Source organism: Condylostylus longicornis, unplaced genomic scaffold (assembly GCF_029603195.1).
Source record: "Condylostylus longicornis isolate FDR11 unplaced genomic scaffold, ASM2960319v2 ptg000004l, whole genome shotgun sequence".
Taxonomy (NCBI): domain Eukaryota; kingdom Metazoa; phylum Arthropoda; class Insecta; order Diptera; family Dolichopodidae; genus Condylostylus; species Condylostylus longicornis.
The window spans coordinates 16,428,216-16,452,894 of record NW_026577973.1 but is presented as its reverse complement, the minus strand read 5'-3'; the positions used below and the strand labels follow the sequence as shown (position 1 = coordinate 16,452,894).

Genomic DNA, 24,679 nt, shown 5'->3' with positions numbered 1-24,679 from the left:
CAATACCACAATATTCGTTGAAATTAACTCTTATCTTAAACCTGTTTCAAATTTTTGATATTGTTTTTCTTCTAAATGGTGGGTTGTAGAAACATGAAATTTTAGTAGCTTCCTCATTAGAAGAAACTTTTTGCACCTAAATCCACTCCCAAGCTACTTTCTTTAGCTCTACTTTACCCTTATATTTCTTCACAAACTTTTCCAAATCTCCATAAAAACAAAAACCTAACGGTTTACTGCCATTCCAACAAAAAATATAATTAATTTTTTAACTTACTCACTAAACCGTTCTTAAAAAATTTCCTTTTTATTGGTTCATCCTAAATGTATGCAATATTTTATAATTTTTGATGTAGTAGTTAAATTAGTAATTTTAACAGTGATTGAGAATAATTAAAAAAGTATTTTCACTTGTTCAAGAAGAAAGTGCGGTTTCATAAACATAGCAAGTTTTACTTTTAGTCAAAATACAAATTATGTACTGCACTAATAAAAATTTAATGATTTCTTAAAAAGTTAAAAAAAAAAATTAAAATTTGATTGGTGCAATATAGGACCCAGTTTATATAATTATTCATAATAAATTAGCGAGGTGTAAAATTCTCGTAGTTATAAACTTTATCTTATTTTTTAAATATTCTACAAGTAAAATTAGGAAAACTCTAATGCCAATTTTAAATTAAATAATTCGAAATAATATTATATAATACTAAATATGTACGTAATTCGTATACGCATATAATATACATATGTATGTACGTATATCCAAAATATAGACAGAAACAAAAATGATTTAATTAACTTCTGAATGAAAGAGTAATGAGGCTCTTTACAGCATTCCGTTGCACTTCACTCATTCATAATTTTATTGTTTTTATTTTTGTGTACACACATGAGTTTATCCTTATTTTCATGTTTGAATGTGTGTTTAAATACATAAATTTTGAATATTTTTGCGTACAAAAAAAAAAAACAGAAAAAAATTTTTCGAAATTTAATTCAAGGATTCCACCACCTTTCATACATAATATTTTATATATGATTTTTTCACACAAACATATTGTGTAGACACATAATTCATATTATATTTGTACGCATGTATGTAAGCGTAATAATGCACATGAATATGAAAACAATCAAACAATTTGAATTCTCTTCACTGTTATTTTTGGACAGTTTCTGTTTTGATTGTAAGGGGAGGGCAAACGATTTTTTGGTGAAAAAATTTACGAAAAATTTGCTTTGTTTTTGTTTCTGTTTTTCGATTTAGCTACTAACTATGTTTTGTAAATCGTATAAAAATAACGTATTCCTATCATGTACCATTCATTCTTAATTGACTGCAAATTAATATAAAATTTCCGCGTAAAAATTGTTTTTGGAATTACGTTGTTTCAAAGCATTTTAAAATGCGAATAATTATTTGTTGTCGGTTATAATTTTTATTTTTTTTCGGTTTTATTGGAGAAAAAATATTACTCAATGGTTTCATGTCTAATGAATTGAACGTAAATTAAGAGGAGTAAAACAAAAACCCGATCTTTCCCAACTACTCATATAGGAAATTCATTTTTTTTTTTTTGCTTTTAACGTTTGATGGAAACGAAAAATTAATTCTTGAAAATTGTAATTTTTATAATAAACTAAATAAATATTATATCAAATTTTTCATAATTAAAACTTTTATTAAAATCATTGCACGTGGTTTTAAAAAAAAATTTTTTTGAAAGTTGAAAAATTGTTTGTCGCATTCGTAAATAAAAACATTCATAAATATTTTAAGGAATAAATTTAATAGTTAACCGCCATTAAAAAAAATTGAGGCTTAAATTCAGTGTTTAGAAGTTTGGAACTGAAATAGGTAAATAGAACAATTTTAGCAAAAAGTATTTAAAATTTGATTAGGTCAGCACAAGAATAAGAAAATGTCCTTCAGAACAATAATTTCAAGTTTTAAGGAAAATATAAATTTGATTCTTAGTTGAGTTTTTCTTCCAAGCAAAGTTTGAAATTCAATAAAATAATAATATTAATTAGGTTTTTATACAAATTATATTTTTATACATGAAAAGAGAGATGTAAAATCAGTCCTTATTGAAAATTAACCTTCCAAATCAAAAATATTTCCGAAACACAGTTAAAATGTTAAATTTCAAAGAAATCTGTTAATTATTTTTCTATTTCAATCTAAATTACTGAAAATCTTGATTTTCTTGAAACTAATAAAAATCATGTAATCTTATGCAGCAAACTAGTAGTAGTAGACTTAACATGCAGCAAAAACCTTTAAATCCGTTGGAAGTCCAAATTAAACCCAAATACAAATTTTCATGAAAATTAATTCATTCGAATTCGATATACAGAATTAAACACACAAACAAAGCTGCGGACCTAAAATATAACTAAGGAAGTAACTAAGATTTTAATGTTTCGGTTCTGCGTTTTAATTAAATTTATTGACAAACTTTTCACAGAAATCTTACTAAAAATAATTTATTTTATTACGGAGAATCATTTATGCATTTCCGCTTAAAACTTGACATGAAATATTTGCTTCCATGTGGCAGTGTAATTGTAAACGAATAAAATGTGAGTAAGTGGGTTTTCAAGTTTTATATGTCAAATTCAAAATTTTTTATATTATACTCGCGTTTGTATTAATTCTAGGTTTTTACGAAAAGTAAGCCCAAAATTATTGTAAGATTAACATGTATTCTAAATGCGATAATCTATCTTTATTTAGTACGTTTCCATTTTTATCTTAAATCCAGCATTATGTTGATTTATTTAATTAAAATTATTTAACTGCCAAGGAGCTAATATTATTTCATTATTTTTTTAACCTCAGTTTCCTCTGTTATTTCAGAAAACTTAAAAAATATAAAACAAAAAATTAAGTTCCAAAATTCAAAAATTTTTTATTGCGAAAATTTCTAAATTTTACAAATTTAAAAATTTCAATAAAATTATTAAAATTATTGTAATTTTTCTCAAAATTTGAAACAGAAAAAACTAAGTTGGGTTGTATTCGTAATAAGATTTCGTGCATTTCACTTTTTCATACATGGGAAAACTACAATTGTGGCAGAAGCGGCTTTTCGCATTATTACAAAAATGTGTCGAAATAGGTGTAACACAAATAATGTGTTTGGCACCAATATCAACTCCACAAATAATATCAGAAACACACCTTTGAGAACTCGTTAGTCTGCTTACTAAACAACCATCAAGAGAAACCTAAGTAAAAAATAAAATTTTCTTTTAAATAATTTCTGCTTATTTTTTTTTTTAATATTTTTTTTTATAATCTAATTGTTTTGACAGAAATTTTTAAGTGATGTTATTTTGTTGATTATTTAACGAGATTTACACGGTCTAGTCATGGACTGATATTATTTTATTTGCAAAAATATCATATACTGTTATGATACAAAACAGTTCTTTAATTCAAGCGGATGTGCCGTCGATCGAATTCGAATGACAAAACTATCGATTTTGGTGATAATGCTGAGATGTACTCACATGTTACAAATTTATTTTAGCTTAATTAAACTAAATTAAGCGTATTCTTATTGAAAGAAATTAAGTTTTGCGAACTGTTATAATAATAGAACTAAAACTTGTATGTGACAGAAAACACATGATCATTTTAGCATGCTAATTAGTCTGAATTTTTGTTCAAATTCCAAAAGCAGACTGAAAATTTTTAAAAATTAAACGCATAAAGCTTACCTCATAGCTTAAACAAGTTTTACTGGTTAAAACTTTCCACTGAACAAGTAAGCACCTTCTTCCTAGTGGAATAATGTCTGTGATTCTTATAATTTCAGATCTTGAACGTTTACAGCAACATGATTCCTCTTCTCCTAATTTATTAAAATTGGACATAGTTGCATAAAATTTACGTCCCTGACATGAAAATAAATTACATATCAAAAAGATAAAAATTTGAAATAAATCTCAAAATCTGTAAATACTCACTATTTCACTTATATTCTGATTTAAGATTGATTTTAGTCTATTCAAAATATTGTAAATATCGACAAGTTTCGAATTCTCATTATATTTCAGTTCACCTGAATTGGGAACATTTGATCGTTTAGAGTCAATGGTTAACTTGTTTACATTTGTTTGGGAACACTGACTTTTTAATGAAGCTTGACATTTATCCATTTTGGTATTATTCGGCTGGTTTCCCAATTTATTTTCATCATTTGAATTTTCACTAGAGTTGCCATTTATAGCATAAAACTTAGTTTCCTCCCGGACTTGATCACTATTCAAACTATTACTGTTATGATGCTTACGGCATTCATTAACTATAACTGGCTCTGATTCGGGATTACAAATTATTTGTTGGAAAACGCAATTTATTGGAGCATTCTGAAAGATGCATTTGAAATAAGGTGGAACTTTTTGAATATTATCAGATTCTTGTAAAATTATTTTTGTTTCCGATTTGTTATTAAAACTTTTCAAACTTATATTTGATGCTGTCTCTGAACTCATTGGTTTGCATTTGGAAAATATTTCAGAAGATGAGTGAATTTTATTTTCTTGTACATCTATGCTTTCTGATTTGTCATTATCTTGACCGTTATAATATTCATCTAATGTATTTAATTTAGATATGTTTTCACTATTGGTAATTTCCGGTTCAAATTCTTGTTTTGGAATTGAAATTTCTAAACTTTTCATATCGATTTCCGTGCAAGCATTTCTTTCTTGTTCTTTAGCATGATTTCGCATAGATTCTTTATGATCTTTATAAACATTTTGTGGAATTTTTGTTTCTTTAAGGTCTTGATTTTTATAGCGATCAGATGTTGACAAGAAACCTAAAACTTTACGGCAAATTGATTCAACACTAGATGCTTCTTCGGAATTACAGTGATTCTTCTGACAACATTCACATATACAAGATTGTGTAACATCGGAAATATTTTCTTCTTTTTCTTCATGCGCATTTTGAAATGTTGATGGTAACCTTTTTTGCGAAATTTTCAAAATACTTTCAACTATGAAATTTGTAATATTTCTAATTATTTCTGATATTTATTGATAAAAAAAAATATTTATCTAAATTTTGTATTCAAAAGGAAAAATTTTTCTTTTAATTTATAAAAGCCAAAATTGGTTTGAAAATTTTAATAAATTTCAAATTTTTTTATTCCTTATTTTAATTTAGACACAAATTTTTTGTAGCTTGCTTATTTTTTTAATGCTTTTTATTGTGTTTTTAAAATTGCTTTGGGGTAGAATAAAACTTCAAATTCGCATGACCCCCTTGGCATTTAACGTGTTTGACATTCTGAACCCCTTGGTCTTCGTCGTCTCCCACTTCATAAGAAATTTGGGGGAAAATGTGTTTAATTTTTATATATGATTTTTGTAGAGAACTTTGTCCTACCGACCGACTTTTGTTAATGTGTAGAGCATAAATATTTTTCATACATCAGAATCGTTGAGATAGGTTCATATATTTTAAAATGACATATGTAGGTAGATGTAAAATTGAAATTGGAATTAAACGTTTTTATTAAATTTTGTTTTAACAAGCAATTGATTTTAGGGTCGGAATGTATAACATTTTCCAGAAATTACCAAAAATTGTTTATTGCAGTGGACCAAAAATTTACCCTATTTCATTCACTTTCTGAGTAGTCGTCTTTCAAAATCAACTTGTGGAACTAATTTCTTTGAATTTTAGCTTTATAAAATATCAGTAAAGGAAGGCTAATAAGGGTTAATCTCTTTTGTAATCCTTGCAAAAGGTATTTTATTTCGTACAAAATTATAAAAGATTTAGAATCAAATATCATACTAAGAATACCTTTAAATACTTTAAAGTTTAAATATTGAAGATTTATCTATTTGGTTTATAATTTTAGTATACTCGTATAGTGTGGTTTCATATTATTCAAAATTATATTTCTTAAAAATTTAACAAATACCATAAAGTGTTAGAATTTTTATTATATTAAAATTATGAGTTTATAAGTAACGAGTATCTGCACATTTAAATTCTAGTATTTTTAAAAAATCATTGGTAAAATAATCATATAATATATTTATATGTACATATATATACAAATCCAATTTTAAAAATATAAAAAAAGCATATTTTATGGTCTAACAATTAGGCTCATATAATATTTATTGAAGGACATTTTCGGAGTATTTGCTGTATTTGGATATGGTTTGTTCTAATAATTTTATAATTTCAATTTTGATCACCTGTATCAATATATAATTTCCATATATATTGACATATATAATTTCAATAACACCTGTATATTTTAAAATTTCATATTTTATTGCAATATACAGCTATGGTCAAAATAATAGAAACAGCCGGCTAAGGTAGCTTTATTGATGAATAAAACTAATTTTTTTTAAATTATTTAAGCAAATATTGAACAATATTTAAATTTTAATAATCAAATAATTTAATTTTTTGAAAAATTGGAAAAATATTGCAGAATTATGGGTCTATCGAATCATTCTAGTGTTAAGGAAAAATAAATAATTAAAAACTTAAGAAACCAAGGAAAAAGTGTAAAAGAATGTGCCACAATTATTGAACGTTGAGTACATTTAGTTTTTAATGCTTTAAAAAGTAATAAAAGTCCTAAAACACGAGGAAGAAAGCAATAAACAAGTGAAAAACTGAACAGAAAAATATGTAAAAAAGACCCATTCAAATCTTCAAAAGCAATTTTAAAAGAATGTCAGGCTAATGTGAGTGGTAGAACCATACGCAAAATATTGAACAAAAATAATTTATTTGGTCGCGAAGCTCGAAAAGTTCCCTATGTCAGTAAAAACAATATTAAACATAGAAAAACTTTTGCTAAAACTCATTCGGAGTGCAGTGGGCCAGAGGGTGTAAAGAAGTGGCGCAATATCCTTTGTTCGGACGAAACAAAAATTAATTTATTTGGGCCAGATGTTCCTACCTTCGCTAGACGTCCACCAAATACTGAATTAAACCCCAGGTTCACGCTCAAAACCGTAAAACATGGTGGCGGCAATATAATGATTTGGGATTGTTATGAACAAAAATATTAGGTGTTTCTATTATTTTGACCATAGCTGTATATATATATATATATATATATATATATATAATTAAGTATATAATTTAGTATTTCATCTTCAATATTTTATTATTAAAATTCAATATTTCAATAAATATTGAAATACTATTTTTGATTACAATATTTTATAATGAATATTGTATATAAAATTAGAAAAGTATTCTGATATTACAAAATCTAAAATTCCATATTTTAGCATATTTTATACAAAAATATTCGTATATTTATTGAATATGCAATTTCAAATTTACACTAAAATTTAATTCTACAATCTATACGTTATTTTGTATAAGAGAAAAATTATTCAAATAAAATTTTTAATCTAAATTTTTTTTTTATTACATTTTAATAATATAATGTTAAAGATTCATATATGTACATATACAGGGTGTTTTGCTTAAGTTGGCAAATATTTACAAATTATTTATTACACATACTAAACTTAAAAAAATATTTGTGAATGTTATTTTTGCATGAAAAATGTGTGAAATGTGCATTTTTTGCACATTTTTTTAAACACATTTAAAACGTCTTACTGTCGAAACTATGAGAGATAGAAGAAAATGGGTTACCTTTTAGATCTCATTGTAGCGCATCGAAAAGAAAACAAAAAAGAAATATAATAAAATTTTCGAGAATTTTCGAGTTTTTTAAAAAAATTGCGAAAAAAAATCAAAAATTCTAACTTTGACTCAAAAGCCTTATCTCAAAAATTATGACTCAAATCAAATTGATTGTATAAGACCAAAAATAAAAGGGCAATCAAACGCAGGCACGGCTCTGAAATTGTAAACATTTATCAACAGTCTGCAGCTCGAAAACAAGTACATCTGCACACCCCTCTCCCCCTACACAATTTTTTGCCAAAAAAATTTTTTGCAAAGAATCTTCTCTGAATTATTTCTCACCTTATGCGAAACAACCTGTATAAGATATACGTACACATAAATAATAATTATGCCTTACTATTGAAATGAAATCGAATTGAATTTTTTGCTTAAATCAAGCCCCAATTCATATATATAGACTCCATTCTTCAATATACAATACGTACATAATAAATTTAGTGAAAATCTTACGAAACATATTGATTTAATATTAAGGATTCAATTTAAATATTCATAATAAGTTCATATTAAAGTTCAATTTGTTGTTATAATAAAATTTATAATTTCCACTACTATGTATACACTAAAAATTACACACTTGATTTGTATACAATTATATATTGCAAAAAATCGAATCCCAAATGACCCATTAATTAATTGTAGAAAATTATATAAGGAACAGCTAAAATATAATTAAAAGAAAAAATAAAACAAATAAGGATGAACAAGAAAAAAACAAAAGAAAGGAAAAAAAATTCTAATAAATCTCAATGAAAATGGTTTCTGGTCAAAATTTATTATGTGAAAATAATCTTAAAGAACATATGCATTCAAGTTCGTATATATAAGGGTCATTGGAATTCAGATTTCACAGATAAATTTTGAATTTCGTTTAAGTGAATTTTTTTTTTTTTACTTTTTTATTAAATTAATCTTCAAATCATATTTTTTATAGAGATATTGGAAAAAACATTCAAAAAACTTGAAGCATTGGAAATTTAAATTTACCATTTTTGAATTCTTATATAATCGAAATTTAGTAATAAGAAGTCTAAAGCTTATGGCAATGTAAAATAAAGAAACTTTCATAATTGTTCCGGCTATATTTTAAAGAATTTCCACATAAAACTCAAGTGTCTTAAAAATCGGATATACAATATGCGTATGGACAAAAAATGATAGAAAAATTTAAATCCATCCTAGCTTGTAACAAATTTTCATGAATCTTCACTAATATTTTTAAAATCTTCAATATTACCATATATATAGCGTGGTGTGAAGGTTTTATTTAATGCAAATATCAACTAGCTTTCTAGTAATTCCACTAGAATACATTCTAGTAAAACTAGAATACAAGAGTAATTCTACTGCCTTAATAAGGTATTCCAACCCTATTCTAAATATAATAGAATTTGTTAGGTCTTGTTTTTTGTTTAAGCTCAGTAAATTTTATTATTTCATTCATTTTCATGTTTAATTTGCGAGAAATTACTTGCAGTTTAAATTTTGTATTCTAATTTTTACCAACCTAAATTTAAACTAAATTAAATATTTTAAAATTTATTGAATATTCGCAATTTTTCTTTTTGTCCCTTTAATATATACGATAAGTCAATAATGTTTAATAATCTTATATAACATTATTATTTATACACATACTCTAACAGTGTCTTATAAATGAAATATTTTAAGGATTTTTAATGGTTTCCAATAGCCCTGAATGACCTTTTATAATTTATTTGAATCAATCACTTATATCTATCAACCTAGTTCCCTGATTCTTCTAGATACATGTATACGTATATACGCTTTAAATTAGAAAAAAATCGACTATCAATCACCATTAGGCTATGTTAAGAAAAAAAAAATAAAAAAGGACGAATACTAATATTATATGGTATCCTGCACGACATGTCATTTGTATTAAAAAAAAGAAGGATCTTTATTTTATATTTATAGAAGAAAATTATTTCTGCATACATTATTTGCAATAACAATACAAATATCTATATAAATATATTAATTCAGGTACATGATATTGTATGTACAAATAAAATTTTTGTATCTACATATGTAGTTTCTATTTTATTCAATTATATTTTTGAACAAGTAAAAATGTTTCAGTCGGTATAAACAGATCGAATTATTATATATCCTGCACCTTGACAATCTGAATTTAAGAATTTATCTAGAATTAGGATTCATTGTTAAAACGTCACGGATATGTCTGACCTTCGATTGGGCCCACACCAACCAAGTTTCATGAATCTAATTTTATTATTTTCCCAAACAATTAAAATATCCTTTTGAAATTGTATGTCAGCTACCCGAACCCATTGTCCGAATTGGTTCAACTACAGTAGCAGCCGTATTGAGCGAAAAAGAAACAACTTGTGAAAGTTTGATGTGGATTGCATTATTCATTTTTGAGTTACCATGCGATCGAACGGACGGACTGAATTTTAGGCTGAGCAATACATAAATTAATTTGTATGAAACTCGGATACTTTATGCTTAATAGTTTATTTCTTTACCAATTTGACTACAATATAAATGAGTTATGTGTGCTCACTAAATTTAATTGAATAGTTTACAAAAATTTTTTAAATCCATAGTTTAAAACATTTTCGAGCTTTTTCCGAGGAAAGTAAACGATTTTATATGAATGGGAGAAAACCGAGCATTGTATCAAACAAATGAAATTGTAAGTAGGATTACATGTAACTTAATAGCAAAAGTCATAACTGAGGAATTTTGGTAAAAATTGAAAATCCCCTTAACTTATTTATTTAAAACCAAATTATAATGTCGTGGTTTTAAGTAAAACATTAATTCTGCTCGTCAAACTGTTGGTTTGGTTCTGCATTTTTTTTACAAAAAAAAATAAGAAAAAAACTTAAATTTCACAGGACCTAATTTAGAAAATAATGTTAATTTATCTCCTTATAGATATCTCCTGTTATTCTCGTTATTTCTCACATTAGAGTCCCACAAACTCACAAACACATTTTAACTAAATGGAAATTTCTTCATTTAACTGCAGAAAAGATGCAGATGACTTAATCAAAGGAACGAGTTAAAATGCAGTTGTATGAAGAAATTTCTATTAAGTTAATATTATTAGTGTAATAGGCACAATACTTATCAGCACAAACACATGTTTGATGCAAAATTGTAAATATGCAACATGATTACTATGTCACATTACGGATACGTATAAAATGTTATACTTCAAGCAAAGCCTATTTTAAACTATAATTTTTTCATCTTTTATTTCCTCATTCTTCTTTCAAAAGAATTATTAATATTATTTATTATCAAAACCTGGAATAATCACTTAGGTCTCCTTACAGTCTTCAATTCAATTAATGATATAACAACATATATATATACGCAGTATGACATTTTACATATATAAATATTAACATACATCTACATATAGCATGCACATACGCCCAAAGTACGTAAATTTAAATGGATTAAATATCTTCTGTTATTGTATACAATGATTTCTCCTGAAGAGAAAAAAAAAATCTAATTTTGATAGGGAACGTGTCTTAACAATTTAAAGTAATTTTGGCGTCAGATAAAGCGGCTGTAAATCACATTTTTAATATTTTTTTTTCTTTTGTATCCTTTTTGTTTTCTCACTCTCTTTGTACATTTCTTGAACAAATTTAAGATATAAATGTATGCATGTAAGTACAAAAAGTTCAGATACTTAAATAAGTAATTCAAATCAAGGTGAACTTATCTATTATATTTAACTATATATATACATACGAGTACATACTGTGCTATAAGAAATTGAAATTACCAGAATTAAAAGTAAATGTAAAAAGTATGAGAAAAAAAATATATCAAAACTTCTTGAATTTGTTTAGAAAAAAATCCCATTATTTCATTGTTTTTGCATGGTAAGCTTATACATATTATCCTGTTTATATAGGGTAGAGGTACCAGTGGCCGAGCAGTTTACACATTATTCAGTTTTAAAACGTTTCTAAAAGTAGATTTGTGTTCAATAATATTAAAATATGATTTGTGTTAATATCATCCGAATATCAGGATATATAGAAATTTTCTTGAATTAAATATTACAGTTTTTTTAAGTATTTTTCGTACACTAAAGCATATTATTCATTTTGCCAATACCTGCCAATACAAAATTCTATTTATTTAAATTATTCAAAATATGTACAATTATATTAAAAGTTGACTACTCTTTAAAATTTTACTCACTTTTCCCAGTATCCGGACATGTTTATCCAAATTGTAAATAAAAGAAACTATACTAACTCCAATATCCAGACAGCAAATATTTGGTTTTCAAAATGCGCTAACACAAATTAACCTTGTATATCTCTGACAGCAAAATATGCCTCGTTACATACAATGTACATCAACAATTTCTAAAATATTTGTTTTGATCTCAATTTTTAATTTAATTTTGATTAGAAATAAAAAAAAGTAACATAGTGTTTGGACTCGAAAACTGTTCACCCATTAATGAGTTTACCCTACAACGTATAGTATTATACATATGATTTTGTGTATAACAGATACCATAGATAATGTATATTATAGAAAAATGCTGTGTAATATTTCACCACGTATAATGTAATAGTAGTACTCAATAATAGAAATTGTTTTAAATTTATACGCATGCAATAAAAAAATATCGCTTGGCAATATTTTTTTAATATTTCTATTGTAAGTTTTTAATGTTTTATAAACTTATAATATACATTTTTATATAAGTATATTCGTATGTGAATTATATAAGACATAGCACCATTCTATATAGATACATACATGCATATATAGCTATGAACATTGTTTCATCAACGATTTTTAAAAAATTCCCCCCAGTTAACTATCTGATTTTATCTTTCACTGGAAATAGTAAGTATATAGGTGTCTATTTTCACCAAATAGATATGAACGTACATAAAATGACGTATAATTATATACGTATAGCTATAACATTAAATAAAAACAAATACAAATGAAGGGCCAAAAATTTTTCTGCTATAATTTAAAACAGAAGTTATTCTAAATTTCAATTGAATTGAATTTTAGAATTACGAATACTCCGAAAGGGAATAATAGGATATTGAAATTATTTTTGAAACTAACAAAAGAAACACAACTCTGTGGTAAATCTAAAAAGCCGAAGTGAAAACTTCAAATCGATTTTTGATAAGTTTAAATTAACAAAATAAAATATTTCTTTAATTTTTTATTACACTGATATTTTTCCGATTATATATAATATAAAGTCCATATAAGGACTAACGGAAACACGTGGCTAGAATTTGCATGTATATAGGCAATTTATCTCATATCTAAAACCATCTCAAATATAATATAACCAAATTAAGAGTAATATTCTTTTAATAACAAAAATTCTTAATAAGATACTCAATACAGTATTGCTACAGTATGTTTTTATGAAAATTAAAAAAATTTTTTTAAAATTTTTGCATCATCTTCGTTTTAATTTTTGCTCCTTAGAAGCAGATTACTAAAATAACTCGAAAAAAATCTGCTTAATGAGAAATTCATTTTAGTATATAGAAAATTTTTTTACCGTTTGGAAAACATGAAAATGTATCGGTGAATTGCTCCTTTGGTAAATTAACTGTTAAATTTTCAAATCATTGTATGGCCAATTCGAGGAGTCCAAAATTTAGTAAGACGTAGCTGTTAATAAATGTTTTATTTTACCGGGAAAATATTATTTTTTCCTTCTACATCATTACGGCTATCAAGAAGTAATATCTCGGAAAAATAGGTTTTTTCAATGTACCATTATCTTCTCATTGAATAACATACCATCAAATCTTAACTGAATTAATAAAAAGTTTAATCTAGTTTATATGTTTGAGTTTGAGTCTGCTGTTTGAGAATTCCAACTTAACGTATGCTACACAGAAATGAATAGAAAATCGTTTTAATTTTTTAATCTACAAAGCGGGAAAATATTAGTTTTTAACTTTTAAAGAGAAATGTGCTGTTTTACAAACCGACTGAATTTAATCGACTGTATAATTTGTTACCTCAAAATAATTTTCTTAAGCAAATTTATTGCGTTGATTGATTTAAATGACATCTATAACTTCAAAAATGGTTATGAATCGTCGTTTTTTTTTTTGGTAAAATTTTATGTAATTCTTTTTAATAAAAACAATACAATTTATACTAATAAAACTGTTTTTGTTTTCAACTTTTCAAAATTAGATCATTTTCCGAAATTCTATTACTAATTTTCAAAAAAAATTTATGATAAAACCCATAAAAATGAAAAATGTTTGAAAAGGTGATTTTTTTGTTTTACTAACAATAATAATATGTAAAGTTTTTTGGCTAATCAAAAGATTTCTAAGATTAATAAAGATAAATTTTCCAATTGAATTATTTTTATAGGTAAGACAAAAAAAAAGGAAAATTATGAAAATCGGGCAGAATTAGAGGCGCTCCGATTGACACGAAAACAAATTTTAAGGCAATATCAATATAGGTAATTTTTGTTCATGAAAAATAACGGTTTTTCATTTTTACGCAGCTATTTTGTTTATTTTAATTTGACAGTAAAAAACAATTTTTCTGTCATAAAATTATGGTTTAAGTCAAAAACAATACAATAATAAATAAAAAATTTGATTATTTTTTTTACTGGTTTCAATATTGTCAATATAATATCAGTGACATAAAACTGGCGTCCACAGGGTTGGCATAGTTATTTTCATTAAAAAAATATATGCATGTAAATAGGCTTAAATACGTTATAGGAACACAAATTACTGTCATCTATACAGTCTATACAATGAGTAATAAAAATTTTCCTAAAAAATATGAGCTTGCATTGCAAAGTGATGAATTCCATTATTTAATTTTTACTTGTTTATCATTCGCACAAATTATAATTTTCATAAATTAGATTACATAATACTTGTATACCACTCAATTTTAAGTGCAAGAAAAAGCCATGGACACACTTATATTATTTCGCGTCTCTTACTCTTAGAAACACCTGACTAGTTTTTTTACTAAAAAACAATTTTATGAATAATCCGAAAATAACTTAATTTATAAATTGCAGAGAAAAAATGGTTAACTAACGAAATGTCACAATGTTACTTCTGGTGCTAAAATCAAAATTTACTACATTTTTTCAACCAAAGTTCGGTATTGTTTTCATGTAGTTACATAGTTTCAATTTCTAATAATATTCTCTGCGGTCTCCAGTTTTAATATTGTGATCAATTTTCAGTTGCAGATCGGTTAAAAAAAAAATTTATAATACATAATGTTTGAACGAAGGTAGGATAGGTGGCAAAATAAATTTGATTTTTCAATTGGCTATTTTAATCATTAGTTTTAATTCAGTTTTTAATTTAAAAAAAAATCACTTTAATCGTACGATAGGAGTTCTGCAACCCCTTTCTAGAAAGAAATTTCTATAACCAAATTAGGTACAGGAAGGCACCTGCTATACTTTGGTTGTTCATATATGTTGGGTATGAGATTTGTATTCGAATAGCAATTATGAAATTAATTAAAATATCATTTTATTTGCAGAAGTGTGTAATTTGTATAAAATATTAAAAGAAAACACTTTAACAAGTAAAACTACCTATCTAGCCCTTGACCATTTATAAAAATTATGGATACCCTGCAAACCTACTTACATACGGTTATGATTGTTAATGTTTAAGGAGTTATTTTTGTGTCGGAATGAGCAAAGAAATAGAAAGTAAATAAATGAATTGGCAGACTGGCAAACGAAAATAGAAAATTTGTATGAAAACGAACCTAGATTAACGAACTGTTCTTGCAGAAATGACTTTGCACATACATATATTTCATATACATACATACTTATACATATGTATGGTCATTTTTATTTCAAAATTTCGAACTAATATCTCTCCTAATTTCAAAATAATATAATTTTATACCTACTAAAATCAAATCTTAAATAATCCATACATCCTTATCAAATTGTTTTTATCGAAATGCACTTAGGCCAACAATTCTTGAATATTCGGTAGTTGATTCCAAAATTTTATTTGATAGAAAAAAACCAAAATATTTGTGAAATTTAAATTATTTAATTTAAGATCAATATTGACATCATTCTCGAAATGTTGGCGTTTGCGTGATTCTTTCTGTGTATTCCATCTCTAAAAAGTATTAAAATAATAAAATTATTGATATACACGGTATTTCACATAAAGTGGCAAATAATTGGAGCGATGATTCTTTGATCAATTTCCAGCAAAAATTAATGTATCGCAAAATTTTATTTTAGATTTTAATTTTATATTTTATTTTTCTATCTGCATGTTCATATTTTAAAAAATTGTATTTTAAAAAAAGTATTTTAGTTTGAATTATACAATTTTTTTAACAAAAATTCAATACAAAGTTTTTGCATAAAATACAAATTTTGGTAAATTATTTAGAATATTTAAAAAATCACATGTTTTTGAAAAAGTGTGAATGTATAATAATTATGTATGTATATAGTATATAAAATAACTGAATAAATAAATTTTAAAATGTTAATTTTTATTTGATACATGTGCACAGACAAAAAATATTTTTTTATGCATGGACCAATTAACTATAATTGCTCGAAATATGGGATATTCTAACAATATGAACATGGTACATTCAAAAAATGATTTATATCAAAAAACTTGGCTTTTAGATTGTTAAGAAACTATAAATTTGCAAGAGGAATATGTGAAATTTTTAAGTCGAATATTCAAACCAAAAAGAGAAAAAGAGCTAGAGCTGACAACAAAAGAAACAGCATGTTTGAAAACATTTTACAAAGAATCTATTCATAAGTAAAAAGATATCCGATTTCTTTAAATATTCTAGTCTATAATTACTTTGTAAACAAATCCTTTTCTTTTATTCTTTTCTCTTTCAATTTTACAAATTACCTAAAAAATCATTTGAGAGTGTCAACATTGAAATTAAAACCATTCAAATAAACGCTAACCGTTATGTCAGTTGTGTACATAAATATATTAATCTGTATCAAGTATAAGCACAGCACAACAGTAATTTCGTCAAAAACTAAAATAATAAAAAAGGTTTGATATCCATTGTAAGAAAATTTTGAACATAACTAGCGACATCTAATTATTTTTCACGAAATTAGATTTTATGGTTCAAGTATTGGAATAGGTTTTGACGAAAAATTTCTATTTAAAAAAACTTGGGTTCTCTTGTTAATACAAAAACATTAAATAATTTTAAAAAAATCGATTGTTGTAATCATAAAAAATACATCAGCAACGTCCTCTTACATCTTTCAAAATTTCAAAGTCAAAATTGATGCTATCGCACTTGCTTTACGATGAAAACTTTTAATTTCTAGTATTTGCAAAATTTTTCATTTTAAAGATTTTTTGCAAGTTTAATTAACATAAACTAAAGTTTATTAACCATATATTCAAATAATTGGTGTATCAAAGGAGGAATTTTGAAGCAATACACTAAATGTAAGTGAAAACAGATTAACATAATTCAATCAAGTCAATAAAGGCGTTGTCATCCGATTATATTTAATTTTCTGGTTGAAAATAAAAAATACTAAATATTTGTGCTCAATTAATATTGCTTAAATTAAGTGCTTAGCAAATTGTATATAATTTAGTTTTTTAAACTTTACTAGAACTTTGAAAATCAGGAATTTCCTTTGTTTTATGTATGTACATATGTACAGTAAATGACAGACCATTTAAGCAGAACGACAAAATGCTAATTAGAACTTTGGTTCAATATTGGAGTACTAAAGAAAATTCAAAAAATGTACATATGTATGTAGTTTATTTTTACATCAGTAGCTATTTTAAATTGACACAAAAATTTTATGAATCAACATATTAAAAATAAGTTTTTTAAAATTACAATAAAAAAATTCAAACATTTTTTCAATTTTTAGATGTCTTCTGGAAGACCTATAAAATGTGTAGTTGTTGGTGATGGAACGGTAGGAAAAACTTGCATGTTAATTTCTTATACAACAGATAGTTTTCCTGGTGAATATGTACCCACTGTGTAAGTAGATTCCACTGATTTCTTTAATTTGTTAATTTTTTGTTTAATGCTTGTCAAAAATATTCCTACTTTTCATAAAAAGTTATTCTTTTTTAAATTTACTATTATTTGTTTTAGTTTTGATAACTATTCGGCTCCTATGGCTGTTGATGGAATACAAGTTTCACTTGGTTTATGGGACACGGCTGGACAAGAAGATTATGATCGACTGCGTCCTTTGTCATATCCACAAACAGACGTATTTTTAATATGTTTTAGTGTTGCTAGTCCATCGTCTTTTGAAAATGTTACCTCAAAATGGTATCCTGAAATAAAACATCACTGCCCAGACGCTCCAATAATATTAGTTGGTCTGTATTACAAAAGCACATTTTAAGTTTAAAACAAAAATATTACATTTGCAATTGATAAAATTGAACTTATGACTATTTCTAACAGGTACTAAAATAGATTTACGAGATGATAGAGAAACGTTAAGTGGTTTAGCCGAGCAGGGGCTATCACCTTTAAAAAGAGAACAAGGACAAAAATTAGCCAATAAAATAAGAGCTGTAAAATATATGGAATGTTCGGCACTCACGCAAAGAGGTCTTAAGCAGGTATTTCATTATTTTCAATGTACAAACAAACAAAAAAATGCAAGTTATATTTTAGGTATTTGACGAAGCTGTTAGAGCTGTATTGAGACCAGAACCACAAAAACGTCGTCAAAGAAAGTGTATAGTTATGTAATTACGAATCTCATATACGAGCAGAAAGATATCTTACTTTTTTTTTTAAATTATAAAAACCAAAAATGGTTTTTGTAGTAATTATTTATTTTCATTTAAATTTATATATATAATCTTAGAAAAGTAAACAAAAATATATATAAATATGTTTACATAATATATATATATATATATATCTATATATATATATATACTTATATATGTAGCATAAGTGTATATATAAATATATATATAGAACATACATACATAATATAAATATATAACAATAATTGTTAGGCCTATTATATTTAATAGTTTTTACTAATCAATGTATTTATCAAGAAAACGTGAATACTATATTAAAAATCTTTTTAATCCTCTATATTAAATTTAACGTACATACATTCATGTAATAGTTAATACATATAAATACTCGAAACTACAAATTTTTACTCAAACGCGACTTTATAAATACGTTTTACAGAAAAAGAAACTCAAAACACACAATTCCTACGTTCATGTATTTTAATTGCTAAGACTGAATATCAACAATAAACTCTCGCCAGTTAATTTTTTATCACATATTATTTGGTTTTTTCTAAGTTCAAATCTTAAAACGAAAGAAAATAATTTTTTACACAAAATATTTAAAAACGTATAACATTAATTTACAAAATGGTATTATATTATAATTTATGCTTTTCTAAATTAGAAAATGTCCAAAATTTCTGTTCTGAACTATTTGGTGCCAATTATATATTAACGCGTGTTTATCAGTTTTTTATAACGTAAATGTAAAACTGACTCCAAGTAACTGAAGAATCTTAAAATGAGCCAAATATAAATACTACTTGTAATGCTTGTTTTCTAAGAAGTAAATATTTGATTTAGATTAAAAAATATTATGTACTTAGTCTTCTATTCTTTTCTTGTAAAAAAATTTGGATACTAAATTATTTTAAATAATTACATACAACGGATGCCATATTACATACATTAAGTATAAAAAAAATCCTTAAAATATAATATTAGTACAACACGCAAAACATTGTAAAGTAGTTAAATTACCCATAAAACAATAATAAATGAATATTATATAGTAATAAATGAAAATTTGTATTATCACCGCTCTTTTTTACTCCAAATTTCTAAACTACATTCTAATGTAATTAGATAAAAAAAAACCTCTTAGAAAAATTATGGAATTCTAAAATATATACAAAAAAATATTTTTAACTTAAGAATTTTAAAAAAACAAAATATACTTAATCAATTATAATTTTATTTTAAATTTTGAAAAATCCCTTAATGTCTTTTTAAATTAATATTAAGAACATATTCATCCAAAAATTGAAGTATCTTCGTCCAGTGCTAAAAATATTATTTTAATTTAGTTATTGTTACTGAATTTTATTAATGCAATTTTTTTTTTGGTTTATTAAATTTGGGTTACTTAATATAAAATTGTCTTCTATTTGTTTTTTATTTTTATATATAATTTTTCAATAAAACAATTTAAATATACCAAAGTTCAAAATATGTTCTTTAGAATTACGATATGTAATGAAGCTGAAAATATTACAAAAACAAAAACACAATTAAAATGAATCTAGTCAATTTAATAAAGGTAGTAATACATGAAGAGCAAATTAAAATAAAATGGCAAATTAACAGAAGAAATTAATATATAATTCAAAATGAAAAAAGAAGTTTTGTTATTTAATTTTTCTTATAACAAATGTGGTAAACGTATTTTTGCAAGTTTTATGTAACGAAAGTACAACAATAGAATTAAGTTTTAATGAATTAGACAGATTTACATATATTTAAACTATACATTATTTTATATAATATGCTTTGACTTGTCAAAGAAAAGTGTTTATGAAAATTTTTGTAAAATGGAGTTTCTGCATTTCGAAATTTATTCTATCATTCATTAATTTTGTAATACAAAATTTAAAGTAATGATTGAAATTCCTTCACGTTTTTATTAAGAATTTTTGTTTTTGATACGTACTATAAATGTACAACATGTTGTTTTAAATTACAAAAAAGACATGATACCAATAGTCGTAACAAATATTTCCCTTTTTGATATAAAACCATACGCAAGACGATTTGGTTTTGTAAAAAATATTACATAATATGTAACAGATATTGCACGGCTGTTTTATTATGACAATGTACTTGAAAAAACGTAATTTTAACGTGATAGAATTATAAATTGTAACTAATGTCAAAATTTTTTGATTATTATAATTATGTACCTTTCGTTACATAAAACTTTATGTCACCAAAAATAAATTGAAAATTACATTTGTCTTCTTTAATCATTTGTTTTAATACTCGATATTTACATTTTAATAATAATCATATTTTATTATTACATACTTAGTAATTTTAGAATTTTTGATACAGATTATGTTCTACCTAAATAATTGAACTAAGAATAAAAGTATTTAATATAAAGTTGTTTACATATAAAATAAAAATTAACAAAAAAAATCAATAAAAAAGTGAAATTTTCCTATTAATGTTAAACAAAAAAAAAAAACATTTTTTATCTAAAGGTTGTTCAGCTTCCAATTGTGAAAATATACAAATAATAATAAATTTTTTTATATTAGCATGTATAATTTTTTCAGCTAAAGTTGTTTTTTATAAAATGGAAAATAATATCACAAAAAGCACAAATTTTTGAAAGTTTCATTAAAAATATAATTAATAAAAATTTGTATGTGTTATTATATATTACATATATAATTAAAAATTTTGCTTTTTCAGTTTCGAATTCGGACTGAAAATTGTTGAATTTAGAATATAAATATTAAACTACGCATATCTATATATATATATATCTATATATATGTATATATTCATGAATTCATTTTTTTAATTTAAAAAAAACACTTGAATTATAATAATAAATGTTATTTTTTAGTAAATCGAGAAAATGATTCTATTGAAGCAATACAAATTAATTTATTTATTTTACATATATAAGTAATACTTGCTTTCCAATTTAAAATTGATAAAAAAAATTAATAAAGTCAAATTGCGCTGGTTCCAACTTGAAAAGCTAATATCGTTTCATATCCAGTGTACTGATACTTTTAGGCAATGATTTTGAAAATATTTTTTTGTCATAAGAATTTTCAATTTATTTTTCTAAATTATAAAAGACAATATGAAATTTATAAAATTATTTTAAATAGTTTTGTTTAAGAAATTAAAAATGCATAATTATCAAGATGTGCATATTCACATGACTAATATTAACACATTCTTAAATTTAGTGAGATTAAACTTCATTAACAAATTTTATTAGAAGATGTATAAAAGCAAAAGACATTTAAATATTTGAAAATATAATGTTCGTTTATAAATTAATATAATATTATTTTTACTCTTACAATAAGTATGTATTTTGCTTCGTTTATTGTTTTCATTGTAACCTAAACCATTGATGTTATTGAAATCATTAACTAAGTAATACTAATAGGCAATTTTTCATTTAGAATCTTTAATAAAATTTCAACATCAGTGCCCACAAATTAACTGATTTTATTTTTTTAATTGAAAGAGTAATTAATCAAAGAAAAAGTCTAAATTTTACGTTCCCAAATCTTGTCTAAATTAAAAGTGTACATGCTTATATACTTTATTAATTTTTATAATGTAAATGTAATAAAATTTATACTTAAATTAATTTATCAAAAATATATTTATTGCACACTTGCACATGCTGATTTGTGCTTTATTAAATTTTTTTTTATAAGTGAAAGTTGGAGTTTATATTTTAAATAATATATTTGTAATTTATTTTGATAATTGAAATGACAAAATTTTTAATTTAAAAAATTTGATTTTTCTTATTTTCGATTTTATTTGTGTAAATCTAATACTAAATGTTAAAATATGAAAATTATATTTTAGTTTGTTTTGTACTAAAAGAAATTAGTATTTTTAAGTGAAATACGAACCTAAAGTCCTCAAAAATAAATATTAAGTTAAATAAATTGAAAACATAATATAATAAAAATATAATTAATTTTTTTATTCAATTCAATATTAGTCCTAAAACTTAAAAAAAAAAATTTCGCAAAGTATCGGACCTCAAAATCTTTCATTTGAATAATTAAGGTGGATAAAACAGCAACATAGCGAAACTACATAATAAGGAATCGTAATTTGATGGAAGTATTAAAATGCAAAACCGTCGTAAAGAAAAGGCAAATGTTTTCAATGTAATTAAATATATCGAGCAAAAATATCAGAACCGAAAATTTTATTATTTAATATTGTTAATATTCGATGATCATATTGAAAAATATATACATAAATGTACATACGTAATATGTTTGTACGCATATTCAAAAATAAATAATTTTGGAACACATTTGAGCAATAATTAACTGTGCATGAACCCAATACAGAGAAAAAACATTTCCTTAAAAAAAAAACAGTGATTTCTAAATAACAAATGTTCAAAACAATTAATAAAAACGCTAAAATGGCATGCAAATGGAAGTGAACATTTGCAGGAATGAAGGTGTACCGGAAACAACTAACACAAGGACACTTTAAAAAAATACATTGTGTTAGGCAACTATTAAATTAAATTAATTAAATCAAAGCAAAAATATTTTGCTGGAAAAAATAGGCAAAAAACTGAATTAAGCTGATACTGAGATCAAAGTGATAATGTCCATTCGCGATTGATGGTAAAAATAAACAGCAAACATATAAAACGTTATTGTATAATATGTATTACAACAAATTTTTGCTTAGAGTGTCGAGTGTGAATGGGAATGCATTAGGAATAGGTAGGATTATATAGACTAAGAAAGGAAATTAGATTCTCCTTCCTTTGAAATGTCTGCTAGAAAGACTTAGATCTACAGGAACCAAGAAGATTAATTGTAATGTATCTTACGTTATTTTCCACATGATTTTATTTAAACTAAAATATTTTTGCTTAAAGGCTTAAAGCATTATACAAGTTTAGAGCGTGCTAATTTTGTAGTAAAAATTTATCGAATATGTTCTATTTTAAGATCTAAGTTGGAACTGAAATTTCGCAATATTCTTTTTGTCTTCTAGAATCTAGGATATGTATTTACAATGTTCCTTACCAAAGTACATTTTTGTGTTCGTAAAATAAAATTATGGTTGTAAAGAATTGAAATTTAAAATTGAGAGCATGTTTCAATAGCAGAAAGCAACTTTAAAAATATTTTATCTACTATTTTTTACTATTTTTTACTATACAGCCCTATACAGTTACTCTTCTACTTGATTCGAAGTATACAAAAAGAATATTTATTTATTAATCCATTTTATCTTTCAGACAGTTTTACAATTCGTATAAAATAGATACTTCAATACAAACACTTTTTTTTTAAATTCCAAGTTCAAAAGTCAGATCTGAATGTTTGTATGATAGAAATTCTTTGTGGTGCTTCAAAAAAAGTCTTGTAATCTCAGAGCAATAATGAAAAGCATTTCGTATGATTTTTTAATAGGTAAATCTCTCGAAATGCAAGAGTTCTTTTAAAATCGAAAAACAATAATAAAATGAAAAAAAAACTATAAAATAAAAAATTTTTGGTCCTAAGTTTAGAAAATAAAATCAAAAGAATCAATAAAATTTAAAATCAACAAAAAATGCTTTTGGTGGAGGCCAACTAAAAAAATTACAATGTCGTAAAATTTTTTTTCAATTTCTTATTTTAATTTTATTATATCACATTTCTTACTTTGTATTTTAATTCTATAAAAAAAAAATAAACAAAACAACTAAATTCGAGTTCAGTAATATTGTTTTAATTCGGTTATATGACCCGCCGAAAAATCTTTTAAATTTTTTTTTGATTACAATTTACCTTTTTTTTTATATCTTTTACCTTTTCTCAAAATTGTTTTTTCTTCAATCTTTATTAAATCTTCAGAGAATTTTTGCCAAGATTAAGTTCTTCACTTCATTTTGTATACAGATGGTATGTATGTATGCACGCAAATGTAATACGTATTGAGCAATAGAATTAGGAACTTTATACAGTAATATGATATTTGAGAGTAAATTATGTTATGAAAGTATTGCAATTATCAAAATACTTAACATAACACTGGCAGCCATAATCTCTAATATCATAAATTTATCTAATAAAAAAAAATA

The 24,679-nt window shown here is 24.4% G+C and overlaps 1 protein-coding gene across 1 annotated transcript; it reads left to right on the top strand.

Moving 5' to 3' along the window:
- The first annotated feature begins 17,076 nt into the window (after window positions 1-17,076).
- On the top strand, window positions 17,077-20,970 carry LOC129608205 (ras-related C3 botulinum toxin substrate 1). The gene is made up of 5 exons (XM_055519565.1): window positions 17,077-17,232; window positions 17,676-17,791; window positions 17,909-18,141; window positions 18,230-18,390; window positions 18,446-20,970. The coding sequence occupies exons 2-5, from the start codon at window positions 17,676-17,678 to the stop codon at window positions 18,521-18,523; spliced, it is 588 nt and encodes a 195-aa protein (XP_055375540.1). The 5' UTR covers window positions 17,077-17,232; the 3' UTR covers window positions 18,524-20,970.
- The last annotated feature ends 3,709 nt before the right edge of the window (window positions 20,971-24,679 follow it).